This window comes from Halichondria panicea, chromosome 1, assembly GCF_963675165.1.
Source record: "Halichondria panicea chromosome 1, odHalPani1.1, whole genome shotgun sequence".
Classification (NCBI taxonomy): domain Eukaryota; kingdom Metazoa; phylum Porifera; class Demospongiae; order Suberitida; family Halichondriidae; genus Halichondria; species Halichondria panicea.
Genome location: NC_087377.1, coordinates 4,867,304 through 4,880,582, shown reverse-complemented (window position 1 = coordinate 4,880,582; position 13,279 = coordinate 4,867,304). Strand labels below are relative to the sequence as shown.

The 13,279-nt window shown below is 42.7% G+C and overlaps 4 protein-coding genes across 4 annotated transcripts in view; 1 reads left to right on the top strand and 3 right to left on the bottom strand.

Annotated features, from left to right (window-relative positions):
• The window catches only part of LOC135334204 (uncharacterized), a gene marked incomplete in the record, with an annotated part of 688,739 nt that overhangs the window by 550,246 nt on the left and 125,214 nt on the right, over positions 1 to 13,279 (bottom strand).
• LOC135335190 (ankyrin repeat domain-containing protein 27-like) overlaps positions 1 to 13,279 on the bottom strand; it is a 77,460-nt gene that overhangs the window by 33,033 nt on the left and 31,148 nt on the right. The window lies entirely within an intron of this gene.
• LOC135336852 (coiled-coil domain-containing protein 136-like) lies at positions 6,196 to 8,021 on the top strand. Its single transcript, XM_064532729.1, has 5 exons — positions 6,196 to 6,546; positions 6,610 to 6,651; positions 6,955 to 7,122; positions 7,237 to 7,530; positions 7,655 to 8,021. Exons 2-5 carry the CDS (start codon positions 6,610 to 6,612, stop codon positions 7,877 to 7,879), a joined length of 729 nt encoding a protein of 242 aa, XP_064388799.1. The 5' UTR covers positions 6,196 to 6,546; the 3' UTR covers positions 7,880 to 8,021.
• On the bottom strand, positions 7,990 to 11,954 carry LOC135335720 (centrosome-associated protein CEP250-like). The gene is made up of 3 exons (XM_064531270.1): positions 11,662 to 11,954; positions 9,360 to 10,073; positions 7,990 to 8,997 (listed from the first exon to the last, which is right to left on the bottom strand). Exons 1-3 carry the CDS (start codon positions 11,878 to 11,880, stop codon positions 8,107 to 8,109), a joined length of 1,824 nt encoding a protein of 607 aa, XP_064387340.1. The 5' UTR covers positions 11,881 to 11,954; the 3' UTR covers positions 7,990 to 8,106.

Here is a 13,279-nt window from a genome sequence, read left to right as displayed (position 1 = left end):
GGTAGGTTAGTAGTGTCCTCACAGTCATCCGTCAACACCGCATTGGGACGTACTCCATGCACACTCTTCTTCATTGCGTCGGTCAGTGGCTTCTGCTTGATCTTGAGCTCTCTTCTTGGCTCTTGTCATGACTGCCCAGGCTGTGTCCGCCTCTTGGCAGTCGTGTTGGTAGACGTCGGTACCCATCAACATCGATAGTGGCAGTGTCTTCAACACAGCTGCCTCCACTTCATGTGTAGTCCCGTTAACTTCTACTTGAATTATAGCCAGGGGGTAAACCCAACATATCGCAATCGAATCGCCTTCGATTAACTTTTCCACTGGGACTAAATCTTCTCGTACCATTGTTCGAGTACATCCGGTGTCTAAGCAAACGTCCGTCACTGCGTGTCCTTCGATAGTCCCTGCTTGGAAAATTCCAGGCTTGGCTCCATCGTGTGCTGAGTCAGTTCCGATTCGCCAGTCATTAGTCTTTCGAAGTTACTATGTATGCCTCAATGTCGTCTGCATCTGTGAGCTTGGCGACCTTCGGATCCTTGGACGTCGCCCTCCGTTTGCCGCCGCCCTCACCGTGTGCTCCAACTAATCCGCGTAGCAAATCCATCTGCTCCCGCATTTCTTCATCTCTCTTGGCTGCTTCTTCAGCCCGAACTCTGCGTTCTTCTCGTAAGTCAGCCTCAAGAGTTCTCCGATCTTCTAGAAGGGCCTTCAGCATAACCGTTAGTTCGCCTGTCTCTGCCATGTCCGTCTGACTTTGACTAGCACTAGCGGTACTTGTGACGCCTTGATCCTCGCTTTGTGTTGTTCTCTTGTATATCGTTCCTGTCCGAGTTTTACCACTCATAGATCATGGATCTACCCAAACCAGTAGACCACCGCTGCCACCATTATGTAACCGAGCACTTCTGTGTTGCCTACTTTACAATCGGCTCTCGTCGATAGCCTACTTTAAAATCAGCTTTAACATTAGTTTTCGCTTGGGTAGCCTACTTTAAAATCAGCTCGTCTTTCTTTACTTAGTCTCTTTTCTAACACGAGGTCAGTCACCTGATCTCCCACACAAAAATCATACTAATCACAAAAATGATAATAATAATTAGTTCCAGTCTCTCACAAGTACCTTTAACAATTCCCCAGAGTCCTTCTTTCATGACCGACAGTACTCTCCATGTCGCGTAGTTGGCATCATTCAACGGGACAGCAGCAACCGTGCTCTTCGATTCGGCCATCTAGCAACGTTACCAACAACTCCCAAACAAAACAAGACTGTACGTTACTAATATAATACATAACACAAGAAAGTTCTAGAAAGTAGTCTAAACATAGATATGACAACTGAGTGTACCTATACTAACAATTAATAGTCAACATGTGGCATTTAGCTACTGCGCATGCTCAAACTCTTCATTCTGGGGCTTATAATCGAGTAAAAATACCCTTGCAAAAGAGGGGATGGCTTACTTTCGCGAGGGTACGGTATATGGATAAACCCTGTTGTGTAATCGAGTTGTCCCCGTGATGTGTGCATTGGATGCGGTGGTGAAGAAATTGGGTAAGTGTGCCGGTTCGTGCTGCCGAATGTCGTCTAGATCCACCGGGTGTGGATCTGTGGGGAATGGAGGTTAGTGTACTGATATGTGATGCCCGAGAAATGACTGGGGGCTAACCAGGGGTATGCTGGGCACGGGGTGTGTAAACGGTAAGTGAAACCAGACACATGCCTCTCATGACGGCCTGCCTGGCGTGTGATGCCAGCAACAAGACCAAGGGCATGCCTAGTGGCATGTCTGATGCTTAAGTAACGGAGGAGGGTGGATCAGGGGCATGTGATGTATATGTGAAGCCGTCCTAGATGGGCGGGATTGGCCATACCTAAAGTGTACTGTGTAATCAATGTGAGACATGATCAGGGGCATGTACTGGCACTGACCTATTTAACGTAGGATAGAATGCCGACCAGGGGCATGCCTGGTGTTAGTATTTACTTAGCCAAGGACGTGCCGCCTTGTGCGTTGACCAGGGGCATGCCTGGTGACAGCAGCGTCTTCCCCCTTGAACGTCACTGCCAATATTATAAGATAGTAATGAGAGGAGATACCCCGATGGGGCATAACGATGCATAACAATGATAAATACCTAAAAAAAAGGATATAGCACATGCATACAGAATAGTACCCATCAGCCACCATCTCTTGGGGATGGCGTGGGACACAGCTCCTACTTAGATCAGCACCAAAAATATTTTGTGCCATTGCCGACACTCTCGAATGGATTCTCTTCAACAAAGGCGTATCCACATGTATTTTTCACGGCAGGCTGTCAACAAAACTTGGGGTCAATCATTGCCACTTGGGTATCCCACTGGCAAAACACCAAATTGAGGGCCCAGTTACAGTTATTAAATTTTGGGCATCGAAATTGACACTGATCACATGCGACAAACTCGACCGCTTACAGGCACTCGCGACAAGCTGGATGTAGAAGGTCCAAGGTAGTGATTCCGGGCAGATCCTCACCTAGCCTCATAACATCTTAACGAGTCGTTCAGGGCAGATCTATACTGGTGGCACCTTTTCCTGTAGAGGTGGAACAGAACATCAACACATGGCGAACACGGTAGTCCTGGTGTCCGATGCCTCAGCCTTCTACGGAAAATCGTGGCTACAATGCCGGTGGACACACTCGTGGGCAGACATTAATATTGCAGCAAAGGAGTTCGTTCCAATCCTAGGAACGTGGGGTCACAAATGGACTGGCTCACATAATTATTATTCTCAGATGTGAAACAAAAAATGTTCAGACAAACTTCTCGCCCATCTGTTGCGTGTTGCCATTATCTGTGTGCACAATTCGACATCACTGTCACGGCTCAACACATACAGGGAAAACTAAACACAGCGGCAGACGCCCTTTCAAGAAATAATGTACAACTGTTTCATCTCTCCGTTCCACAGGCAGACAAGCAGCCGTCTCTAGCCCCACAGAGCTTGCAGGAATAGGTAATGAAATCCACTCCCGACTGGCTATATCCCCTTGTTGGAGACACAAGCTGCAAAATTGCACCACGGGATGCAGCCAACACACAAAAATTGTACACATCAGCTCAAAAAATATATTTATCATTTTGTCGCAACCGAAGACACTTTCTGACCGAACTGGCACAGTCTAGAGCGCATTCAACTATTTATAGGGAGTTCGACACTTTTACAGGTACAAGAACCCACTACAAGACTCCCCATGTCTGCACTTAGTTATTTAACGTATCAAACCAAAATCAAGACTGCCTCTCATTCTCCGACTCCTAAAACAACAACTGCAGCCTTTAGATGACTTCGACAACGCAATGATATGGGAAGCAGCCTGCGCTGCTTTCTTTGGTTTCTTGAGATCAGCCGAGTTCTGGCCCTCCTCCTATCAGACGTGGCAATCAACAACCAGGAACATCCCACGACGCTATCACTGTTTATCAAATGCTCCAAAACAGATCAGTTCCACCAAGGTACGAACATTTATCTCTCAAAAACTGACACCGACCTCTGCCCAGTAGCAGAGTATTTGACTTTGCGTCAGCAGCCAGATGGCCCAGGTTCAAGCGGCGCTAAGCCGAGCCGGAGCGAACCCAGACAGTCACTCCGATCCTTTAGAATCAACGACAGCAGCGGCTCAACGATTCCACCATTAAAACACTGGGTCGATGGTCCTTTCAAGCTTACATCAAGATACATTTTGCAGAGATCACAAAATCGCTCGTGACTGGTTGGAACACTAGAGATCATGAGGTTTAGTCGAACTACTTGTATATGGTTAACGTTTTACCTTACTTAATTACGTATTTTCTTTAATTGTTTGGAGGAGAGAAACTTATCTCTGCGAGCTAATTTTACCTAATATATTTGGCATCAACCTTCCCTCCAAACAATAATTATCTCAATAGAGCGAGAGAAAACGCGGATAGCTAGTAAGTAATTTACATGTGTCATAACTAACGGTAGAATTACATTCCGTATATTTTCTTTCTGGGTTAACGGGGATCAAAGCCTCAGAAGAGGCCTACGCTAATGCATAGCCCTTGCATGGTTGGCATGTTCTAAAGTATTCTGTCGATGTCATTACATGATAAGTGCACCATGTTAAATGGAATTTAAATCAGAAGGATTAAATGTGGTTAACAGGTGACGTATATAGATACCAACCAACACGGGCATGCGCAAGGAACACGTGGTCAGGCAGTCAGTGAACGAACAAACGAATTAGAAAACTTCTCTTCCCTCCCCCCTCCCTGACTCATAGTTGTTCAGGTATTTTTTTTGTTTTTCCGGCTAGAGTCGGTTGGGATAGTATAGAGTGTCGCGGTTTTGGTTTGTTCGGCTAATTTTCCAGGTATAGGGTAGAGGTATGGGTTTTTATGTAGATGTCGATTTATATAGTCGATTTATGTACGTTAATTTTCTTGTTTTCTTCGCCTGCAGGCGTGATATGCAAGGGCTTCCGGTTCCTCCAGTCGAACCTTCCCCGGCAGGGGAGAGCAGGTCCTCTCCCCAGGCTACGGAGCAAGTCCTCCGTTACACATTCCTACCAGCCGTACACAGAGGACACCACCACCCACACGGATGTGGTTCCCCCCCACCCCCCGGACGGGTCCATGCATCGAGAAAACGCGGATAGCTAGTAATTTATTTACCTGTGTCATAACTAAGTCTTTCTGGGTTAACAATATCCGGGGACTCGGTTGGCATGTTTTAAAGGTGGCTTGTTGCCCAGTGAGTGGGCAGATCAAAGCAATCAAGTGCTCAGTATATGGCATGTTGCATCACTGCCATGGCTACCATATATTGCACTGCATTATATGGCATAATGCACTGGATTATATGCACTTGCACTGGATTATATGCACTTGCACTGTGTGTAAATGCAGTAGATTTCTTTAAGAGATATCCATTTGGGACTTATGCCCCACCATTCCACCCAAATACCAGATCAAAGCAATCAAGTGCTCAGTATCTGGCATGTTGCATCACTGCCATGGCTACCATATATTGCACTGCATTATATGGCATAATGCACTGGATTATATGCACTTGCACTGGATTATATGCACTTGCACTGTGTGTAAATGCAGTAGATTTCTTTAAGAGATATCCATTTGGGACTTATGCCCCACCATTCCACCCAAATACCTTTACAACTACTATAGTGGGAAGAAAACCTACTATAATTATGTTAAAACAATTTCAATGAATGTATGGAAATAGCCTCGATTCCAGGCTATAGACATGCATGAATAGAAAAATAATTTGTAGGCGAACTTCGAAAACGTTTTATAGTTGTTGCTTTATAGATTTGCAAGTCTTTTTCAAGTTCATTCTCTTCTTTTCTTGCGACAACTTGCGATTGGCCTAAGCTAGGTCTTGCATGCCTGAGGGGGAGGGAGCACTGGGTATATAGGACTGCATGCATGTTAAGAGAGGTACTCGACACTGGGCACTCTTCTTGTGGACTAGATAATACAAGCTTGGAGGGTATGTTTGCATAACGTTGTGCCTCCATATAATTATATACGTTGCTGAGAGGAAGGTGCATGCATGCTTCGTCCCATGCACTGAATGATATCAATCGATCTCCATTACTGACTGCATGATGTGCATGCTCTATGCATTGTAGGCTGTTGTTGGTAGAGGGGTGGTTACTAGATACATTCCGTGGCTGGGGTTGATTCTGATACTGATCTTGGCGGTTATGACCCTGAGGTGAGTTTTATCACTTCAAATTGATCTGAACGATCAAGGGCTCGTTTGGGGCACAGGTGTATAAGGGGAATCAATTCCACTGCGCATGGTGGCTTTCTTCTCTATATAATTATAATTATATAGGTGAGTAACTTGTTCTTCAATTAATCTCGAAATTTCTGTAAAAAACAACTTACAATGTACACAAGAAGTTACTTAGTATAATAATACGAACACTAGCTATGCGCGCATTGTCTCTCAGCGCTCGATTTTCTGTCCTCTTGCAAGTTATAAAGTTATATCAAGGGCGTATAAAAGAAGAGAGGGCATGCAACTCCACTATCGATCAGTACACGTAGCTAGCAGAGTTCAAACGTGAGCAGAGGAATGTGTATATTTTGCTAAAAATAGAAATTTCATTTCATGCACATTCATCCGCCCACGTTTGAACTCTGCTCATATAGGAGTTGCATGCCCTCTCTTCTTTTATACGCCCTTGGTTAATATATAGATCTACATATATAGATCCCTATTCTTGTCTTCTAAAATACAAAAATTGATTCAGCATGTTATATCTACAGCAATTAGCATCAGTTCTATATCTGGATTTTGAGGCATGACTAAGCATTCAAGTTAGAGAATAATGCATGACTATAGTGATTGGTGTTTTCCCTGTGCAGAGCTGGCTGACGTGGGGGCGTTGCTGAGTCATAATAATACATGTGTGCAGTTGCAGCAGATTTGAAGATTAGAACTGTAGGCTAGTAGCTAGCTGTACAACTACTAGCTGTATGAAAAAGAGACCAAGCACTCTGACAAAGTGAGTGAAGTGCATGTCAGTGATTGTGATGGATGTGCTTTTTTTCTTGTATATAATTTATAGATGTCACAACACAAAGAACTAGTGCAGCACGTGGAATCAAAGGTTGTGTAAACGTTGTGTTGCTGTAATTTATCAAATGCACGAACATGCACTATACGTAGATACAACCTACAATTATATGTTTGTACGCTAACAATAAATCTATGCTTTAATATTAATAATTGGTCCGCAAATTATAAAGCCTCATGATTAATTGTCTGGGAGGTCTCTATGAGAAATAATGGACCTCTCGGTGATCAAGCATTATTCTAAATGATCGTTCTGTCATTCTCTATAGCTAATTCAAACAATAATTGGTTTTACAATTTGGTCTGCATGATCAAAATACGTTCTCTTTTATGTCAGCCTCTCGAGGTCAACGAATATCATTTCAGTGAGGATGAGGCTAGAAAGAAGGCAAAAGTCGCTCCACCTGATCCACCAACAAGCCGTGCTGAGCTTACTGAAAAAAACAAGTTATGGAAGCGAGAGAAAGCATCTCTCGTCGAAAAACTTGAAACGTCAGTTATTGAGGTGAGGTGGGAAAAGATTGAGATATACGTATACTGCCTCTCTACAATTATAGTACTGCACGTAATAATAATTATTATTGATAGTATTAGATAATCATTATTTATTATGTTCCAGGCTCGTATCTACAAAGAAGACTTGGAGAATTTAAAGGGAAAATGTCAGCGAATGGAAAATGATCTTTTCGGTACAATTGCCAATGGCTCGATTCAAACAAAGGATCAACTGAAAAAGAAATTTTACGAGGTTGAAGAACTGTACGATCAGCAAGCCAAGGATAGGAAGAAGATGAACGCTCTGGAGTTTCAGTGCAAGGAAGCTGAAAGAATGATAAAAAACCTTCGTGAGAATGTGGACACACTAATGCAGGAAGCCGAAGACACTAAAACGAGAAGGAGGGAAGAATACAAAGTTAGTTATGTGCAGCTGCTATATATATGTATGCACTTCAAGTACTCTTTATATAGTTATAATTATACAGAGGTAATTTAGCCTATTATTCTTGTTGCACACATATAATTGTATATACTGATAGGCACTCAAGATTGAGAATCTAAAACTGAAACATTCACTTGAAGAATTGGAAAGAGCAACTTCTCAAAAGACAGAAGAATTGGAAAATTTTTCGCTTAACTTAAAAGAAAATGGAAGCCGTGTGCATGAAACAGAAGTTAAACAAAACTGTGTGGACAATGTGATTGAAAATGCTCAACTGCAACTTGCTACAGATACACAGCCGTTCTCGATCAAGACCGAATAATACAGCCATGCACATGCATGCAGTATACGTCAATAACGATTTATTATTAAAACCAACTCTCAGTGTATGTGTATAATAATAACTAGCAGCACGCTTCTTTTGTAAGGCAATTCAGCAGTTCGACAAAAATTAATTTTACTGATGGTGTATTGAATTATAAGGACCATAATTGTAAACACAACTCACTAAAAAAGAAACATACTTTTGTAAAAAAATTTAATTGCAAGCTACGGTTTTGGTGGTAGGTTCATGTACTGTCCGCCATCGTCTTTATGGGGCAGGTTCATATAATGAGTGTCCTCAGTATCGTCTTCCTCTAAAGTAATGTCTCGTTCACTGCAACCATCACATATCGAGGCTTCGTTTTCAATTACCAGTTCACGTTTATCAGGATTCGGTACATGAACACACAGGTGTTGTTTTGACTCCATTGCATTCTGTACTGGACCAGGTGGTGTTTTGTTTCCCGAAGTATCATCTTCAAGCAGGTTCACGTACAGGTGTGCTTCAATATCGGGGACATATACTTGTGCGTATGAAATAGATGTAGCTTGTTCAGTTTCATGTTGAGGGTGATTAGTTTGCTGTGGACTTTTGTAGTATCCTGCTGGGTTTGTTGTATTTTGAAATTGTGGGCTGTGGGGATTGTGATTGAATGTGGTATGTGATTGTGGCTGAACAAAAAAGGATTCGTGGCCACTTGAATGACAAACACCTGTGACCTGTGGATTAAAGGACGATTCGATGCTCAATGATTGTGACACTTCTAAAGTTTCTTCTGGTTGCTTCGTATAGGAAGAGTGTATATCTTGAAGTGGATACTTAACGTCAGATTGTCCATGGTTACTGTGACTAGCGATGTGTGCACCGCGGTACATTGAGACAGGTTTTGTGTCGGCTTGTCTCGTAACTGTTCTCGAAGTTAATATTTCTTGTCGGGTATCCGGATAGTGACTGTCTTTGAAAGAGACCCTTTTTTGTCCGCCAGTTTGGAGGTCTTTAGAAGCACTGAATTGCTGTACGAGTGAGAGAGAGCTGTGTTGGGTGTGTCCAACTTGGAGTTTCTGCTGGAGTTGACGCAGTGTTTTCTTTAGCTCAATGTTGGACTCTGCGAGTGCCTGCACATGTGTGTAGGCAGGGTGTCATACAGGATTTTGAATTAGAGAGAGGATATAGGGCATGCTTTGAAAATTCTTAAAAGGCCAACAGTTATTTAAATACCCGGCAATGCCCTGCCGGCTATGGACACTCAGTCATACAACTGAGTACCTGAATGCAAATTTTAGGGGGGGGAATTGGATCCAGAGGGGGGGATCGATATCCCCCTTTTCCTCCTCCCCTGTATGACACCCTGGTAGGTGTAGGCCAGTGGGGGACATCAACACAGTAATATGCCTTGTATAAAATCAGTAAATAAACAGTCAGTAACAATGCTATTATGCACACTATTATAAAAATAGGTCTAACATATTAAACTTGCTTTGTTCTTTTCCACTAGCTTTTTTTGAGTACCAATAAGAGTGGCATTCTGTTTCCTGCACTCTCCAATCGTCTCTTTCGCTCTGTCCAACTCTCCCCTCCACTCATTGCCATGCACTCTCACACTCTCTAGCTCACGGCGACAGCTATTCAGTAGATCAGTGGTCTTTTTTCTTTTCTCTTCAGAAACACGAGCAGTTTTCTCAGCTTCTGATATTTGTTGACGGAATCTTACAATTTCTTCACTTGCACGTTGTTTTCTGTCCCTTAAAATTTGATGAGATTTCTCTCGTTCAAATTCCGCCCTCTCTTTTGCTTCAGCTGCTCGTTGTTGATACTGTATGACTTCTCCTCTCAGAAAGCTGTTATCGTTTTCAATATCCGATAATCCTTTTTTGGTGTTTGTGACCTCTGCTTGGGCCTCTTCTAGCTGCTGAGTAAGCTCTTTTAGTCTATCCTCCGATACTCCATTTTGTTCCGGTGTGGCTTCACTCTCTGTCTTTATAGCCTCCAAATCTTCCTTCTTCTGATCCAATGTTTTTATCAGTTCTGTTAGCTCTCTGACAAGGATCTCGTTTCTTCGAGTCAGCTCATTGCACTCGATATCTATTGCGTGGACTCTTTGATCACAAGTTAGTCGAATCTCTTCCTTGAGATTGTGAGCGATTTCTCTGTCCCTCCTCTCTTGTAAGAAATCTTGCTTAAAAAGGTTGGCCTGGTGCGTGTGTAGGGGGGGGGGGAGAGAGAGAGAGAAAAGATACTATAATTACAAAATGTATGTGTTGAGATTCAGGCCGCCTGTCCTTCAACTGTTAAGGTTTTGTAGACAACCCGTTCATTAATTTGAGACCTGCATGGCTATATAATTATTGTACCACCATAGTTGGTCAAGAATGAAAATATAGATGGATTGGTAACAGAGTGGAGCACGTGATGTTTTTACATTGTAGCAGTGGAACCTCGAAAACTATCTGCTATATAAACGAGGATATATTTGCTGGGTAACTCGCTCAAAATAAAAAAGTTGTGTTTCCTCGAGACATCATCTGTTTCATGCTGTGTAACACGCCTAGTATGTGAGCCACATGTAGTATAGACACAGACTCAGGTGCATTAAGGACTGGGGACCTTCAATTATTGCTGAATTTGCAAATTATAAGCCCCGCCCACACGGTCGCCATGGTTCCGCCCACGCGTTCATTACTTCAACGTACCATGCGCCTGCGTTGAACAGTACACCATGCGTGGGCGGATGGATGAAATGGATCACGTGATGAAATAGCTCTATAGTGCTTGGACAAAACGGACCACCCCCACTGATCAATTAGTGGGCGGGGCTTCATTTTAATATTTTCCTACAGAATGGAACCCAGTGTTTCATTTCATCATAAAAGTTTTACACAGATTAATATACACAGTAAACAGCAGCAGGTTGAAGTGCCTCTTATAAAATATTAATGTCTTTTTTATGTTGGTCCCAGTCCTTAATGCACCTGAGGAGGAGGTACGCCAATGTCAAAAGGTCACTAATTAAAACATCCCTGGGTTTATACACCACCACTAGCTTCATCCTCTTCATAATCGTAGCAGAAATCAGTTGAGCTATCGCGCCCCAGACGAACAAGCTTGAGAGAAGAGATCTCAGATTTAATTGCAACCTTTGACCTTTAATTACATTCTTCGAAACCACAATATATGGAAATTAGCCTTCTGTAGTAGCTAGGGTATAAATTTTGATGTACTGGTTTGCTATACTGGATAGAACTAGGTATAGCAAGCTTTCCAAGCAGGCAAATAAACAGAAACGGTAGCTGCTATAATCCAAGCAAAGGTCAAGAAACCCAGGACAAGATGATCCGGCATTAAAAGGGACCCTGTTGACCTTGGTTTGCCTCCTCTGGTATAGACCACACCGGTCCCATGCAGTAAAAAAGACATTCCAGTATTAAAGTTATATTTAGAGTCTTCTATTGCTACAACGTGTAAGCGTGCTGGTTATAACTACTATTATAATAGGTAAATATAAGTGAGTTCTGTTGCACAGACTCAGCACATTAATTTACTTGTGGTTTATTGTGCACTTGGCTAGACAGACTTGCCTGGGCCACGCCGATCTAGAGCTTTGGCTTGTTGAGACAGCCTCGATTGAACTGCGGGGTAAAACGGGTGTTACTCGATAGTACCTACATTTCCAACCTCTCTTCTACCATAAATAATAAGAGTGGCATTATTTAGTTCTACTTTATCCTGTTTTATCAGTAAAGTCAATCGGAGAGTCATACGATACAGACACACATGACTACCTGTGTACGAGCCAACTCCATCTCATCATGCAGCTGCAATATCTCTTGTTTCAAGACCACCCTCTCTTGTTTGAAGGCCTCATTGTCAGCCATCAGTAACTCCATACGGTGCTCCAGCTCTTCGAGTTCTTGTGTCTTCCTCCCGAGTCTCTCTTCAAGATCAACACACTGGTCTCTGTTAGGAGACGGTGGATAGTCCTTTTGAATGCTTCCCTCCATACTTACGTATAGCTCTGGGTACGGGTACGGATGGATACTAGTCTCTATCGAGGGTCGAAAGAGGGAGGACACCGATTAACCTTAGCTCTAATTTATGGAAAGCCAAAATAATGTTTCAAAATTACCATAAAATGCGCTTGCGATAAGTACGAAATAGCGTGCGCAAACATTCCGTATACGCGCGTTAATAACCATTCACGCGAGCAAAATCCAAGATTTTGCATGTGTGCAAAATTTACTCCAACTCAAAAGTTCACCCAGGGTTCAGGATTTCTTTCTTTATTGCCTCAATCATCATCTCCTTTTTACTAGCTGGCTAGACGACCAACAAAGAAATGAAAATGGACACTTTATACAAGAAACCATTGACATTTGCTTGCAACAAGGGACCCCTACTGCCCAAAGTCTAGAGTTGGTGCTAGGACTGTATTCCTGTTTAAAAAATAAGCACCAGCACCAGTCTAGTTGGGCGGAGTTCACGCTCGTTGGTTGGACTCAGAAGTCTGAAGAAATCTTCCTTCCAAAGTAGTTTGTAGTTCAGTCTCCCATTGTACTAACAACTGAGAAAGCACTAGCTTCCTGTAGTTCCCCGGCTAATACAAAACTGGTGGCACTGTACTGCTAGATCTAATAGTGAGACATTCGTCATTCCTATATCCACCAACTCTAGACTTTGGGCACTAGGGGTCCTTTGTTGCAAGCAAATGTCAATGGTTTGTTCAAAGTGTCTATTAAATTTTAGGTCCATTTTGTATTTCTTTGTTGGTCGTCTAGCTAGCTAGCTAGAAATGATGATTGAGGCAATAAAGAAAGAAATCCTGAACCCTGGGTAAACTTTTGTTGGAGTAAATTTTGCTCGCGTGAATAGTTGTTTGCTTTTGCACGCGTGCAAATCTTGGATTTTGCTTGCGTGAATGGTTATTAATTAACGCGTACACGGAATGCGCGCTATTTTGTACTTATCGCAAGCGTATTTTATGTGTAATTTTGAAACGTTTGGCTTTCCATACTAATTAGCTAATTATCGCGATTGGTCCCGAAATCTCACCTTTGACCTCATTTCAAGGCCGATTCCTCGATTCAATTTAATCGGCCTAGAATCGAGGCTAGTACTGCTAGTGCATCCATGACCGAGGTGTGCAAGTGTTGAATGACGGTAGAACTTTTAATCTTCAACCCCAGTGATGCTCTGTGAAATCTCCGTGAAATCTCTGCGAAATCTTGTACGCTAAAAATTACAGTGTCGGACCCCTTGTAGTCTATATAGGCCAGCCTATAATAATTCTCAGTCTTGTTTTAATTAATTTTGTTTGAAGGGACCTGGCTGTGATCACTATAACTAACTAGAAACCTGCAATAGGCAGTATAGGGCAGGCATTTTACAAGTGCGTGATATTAT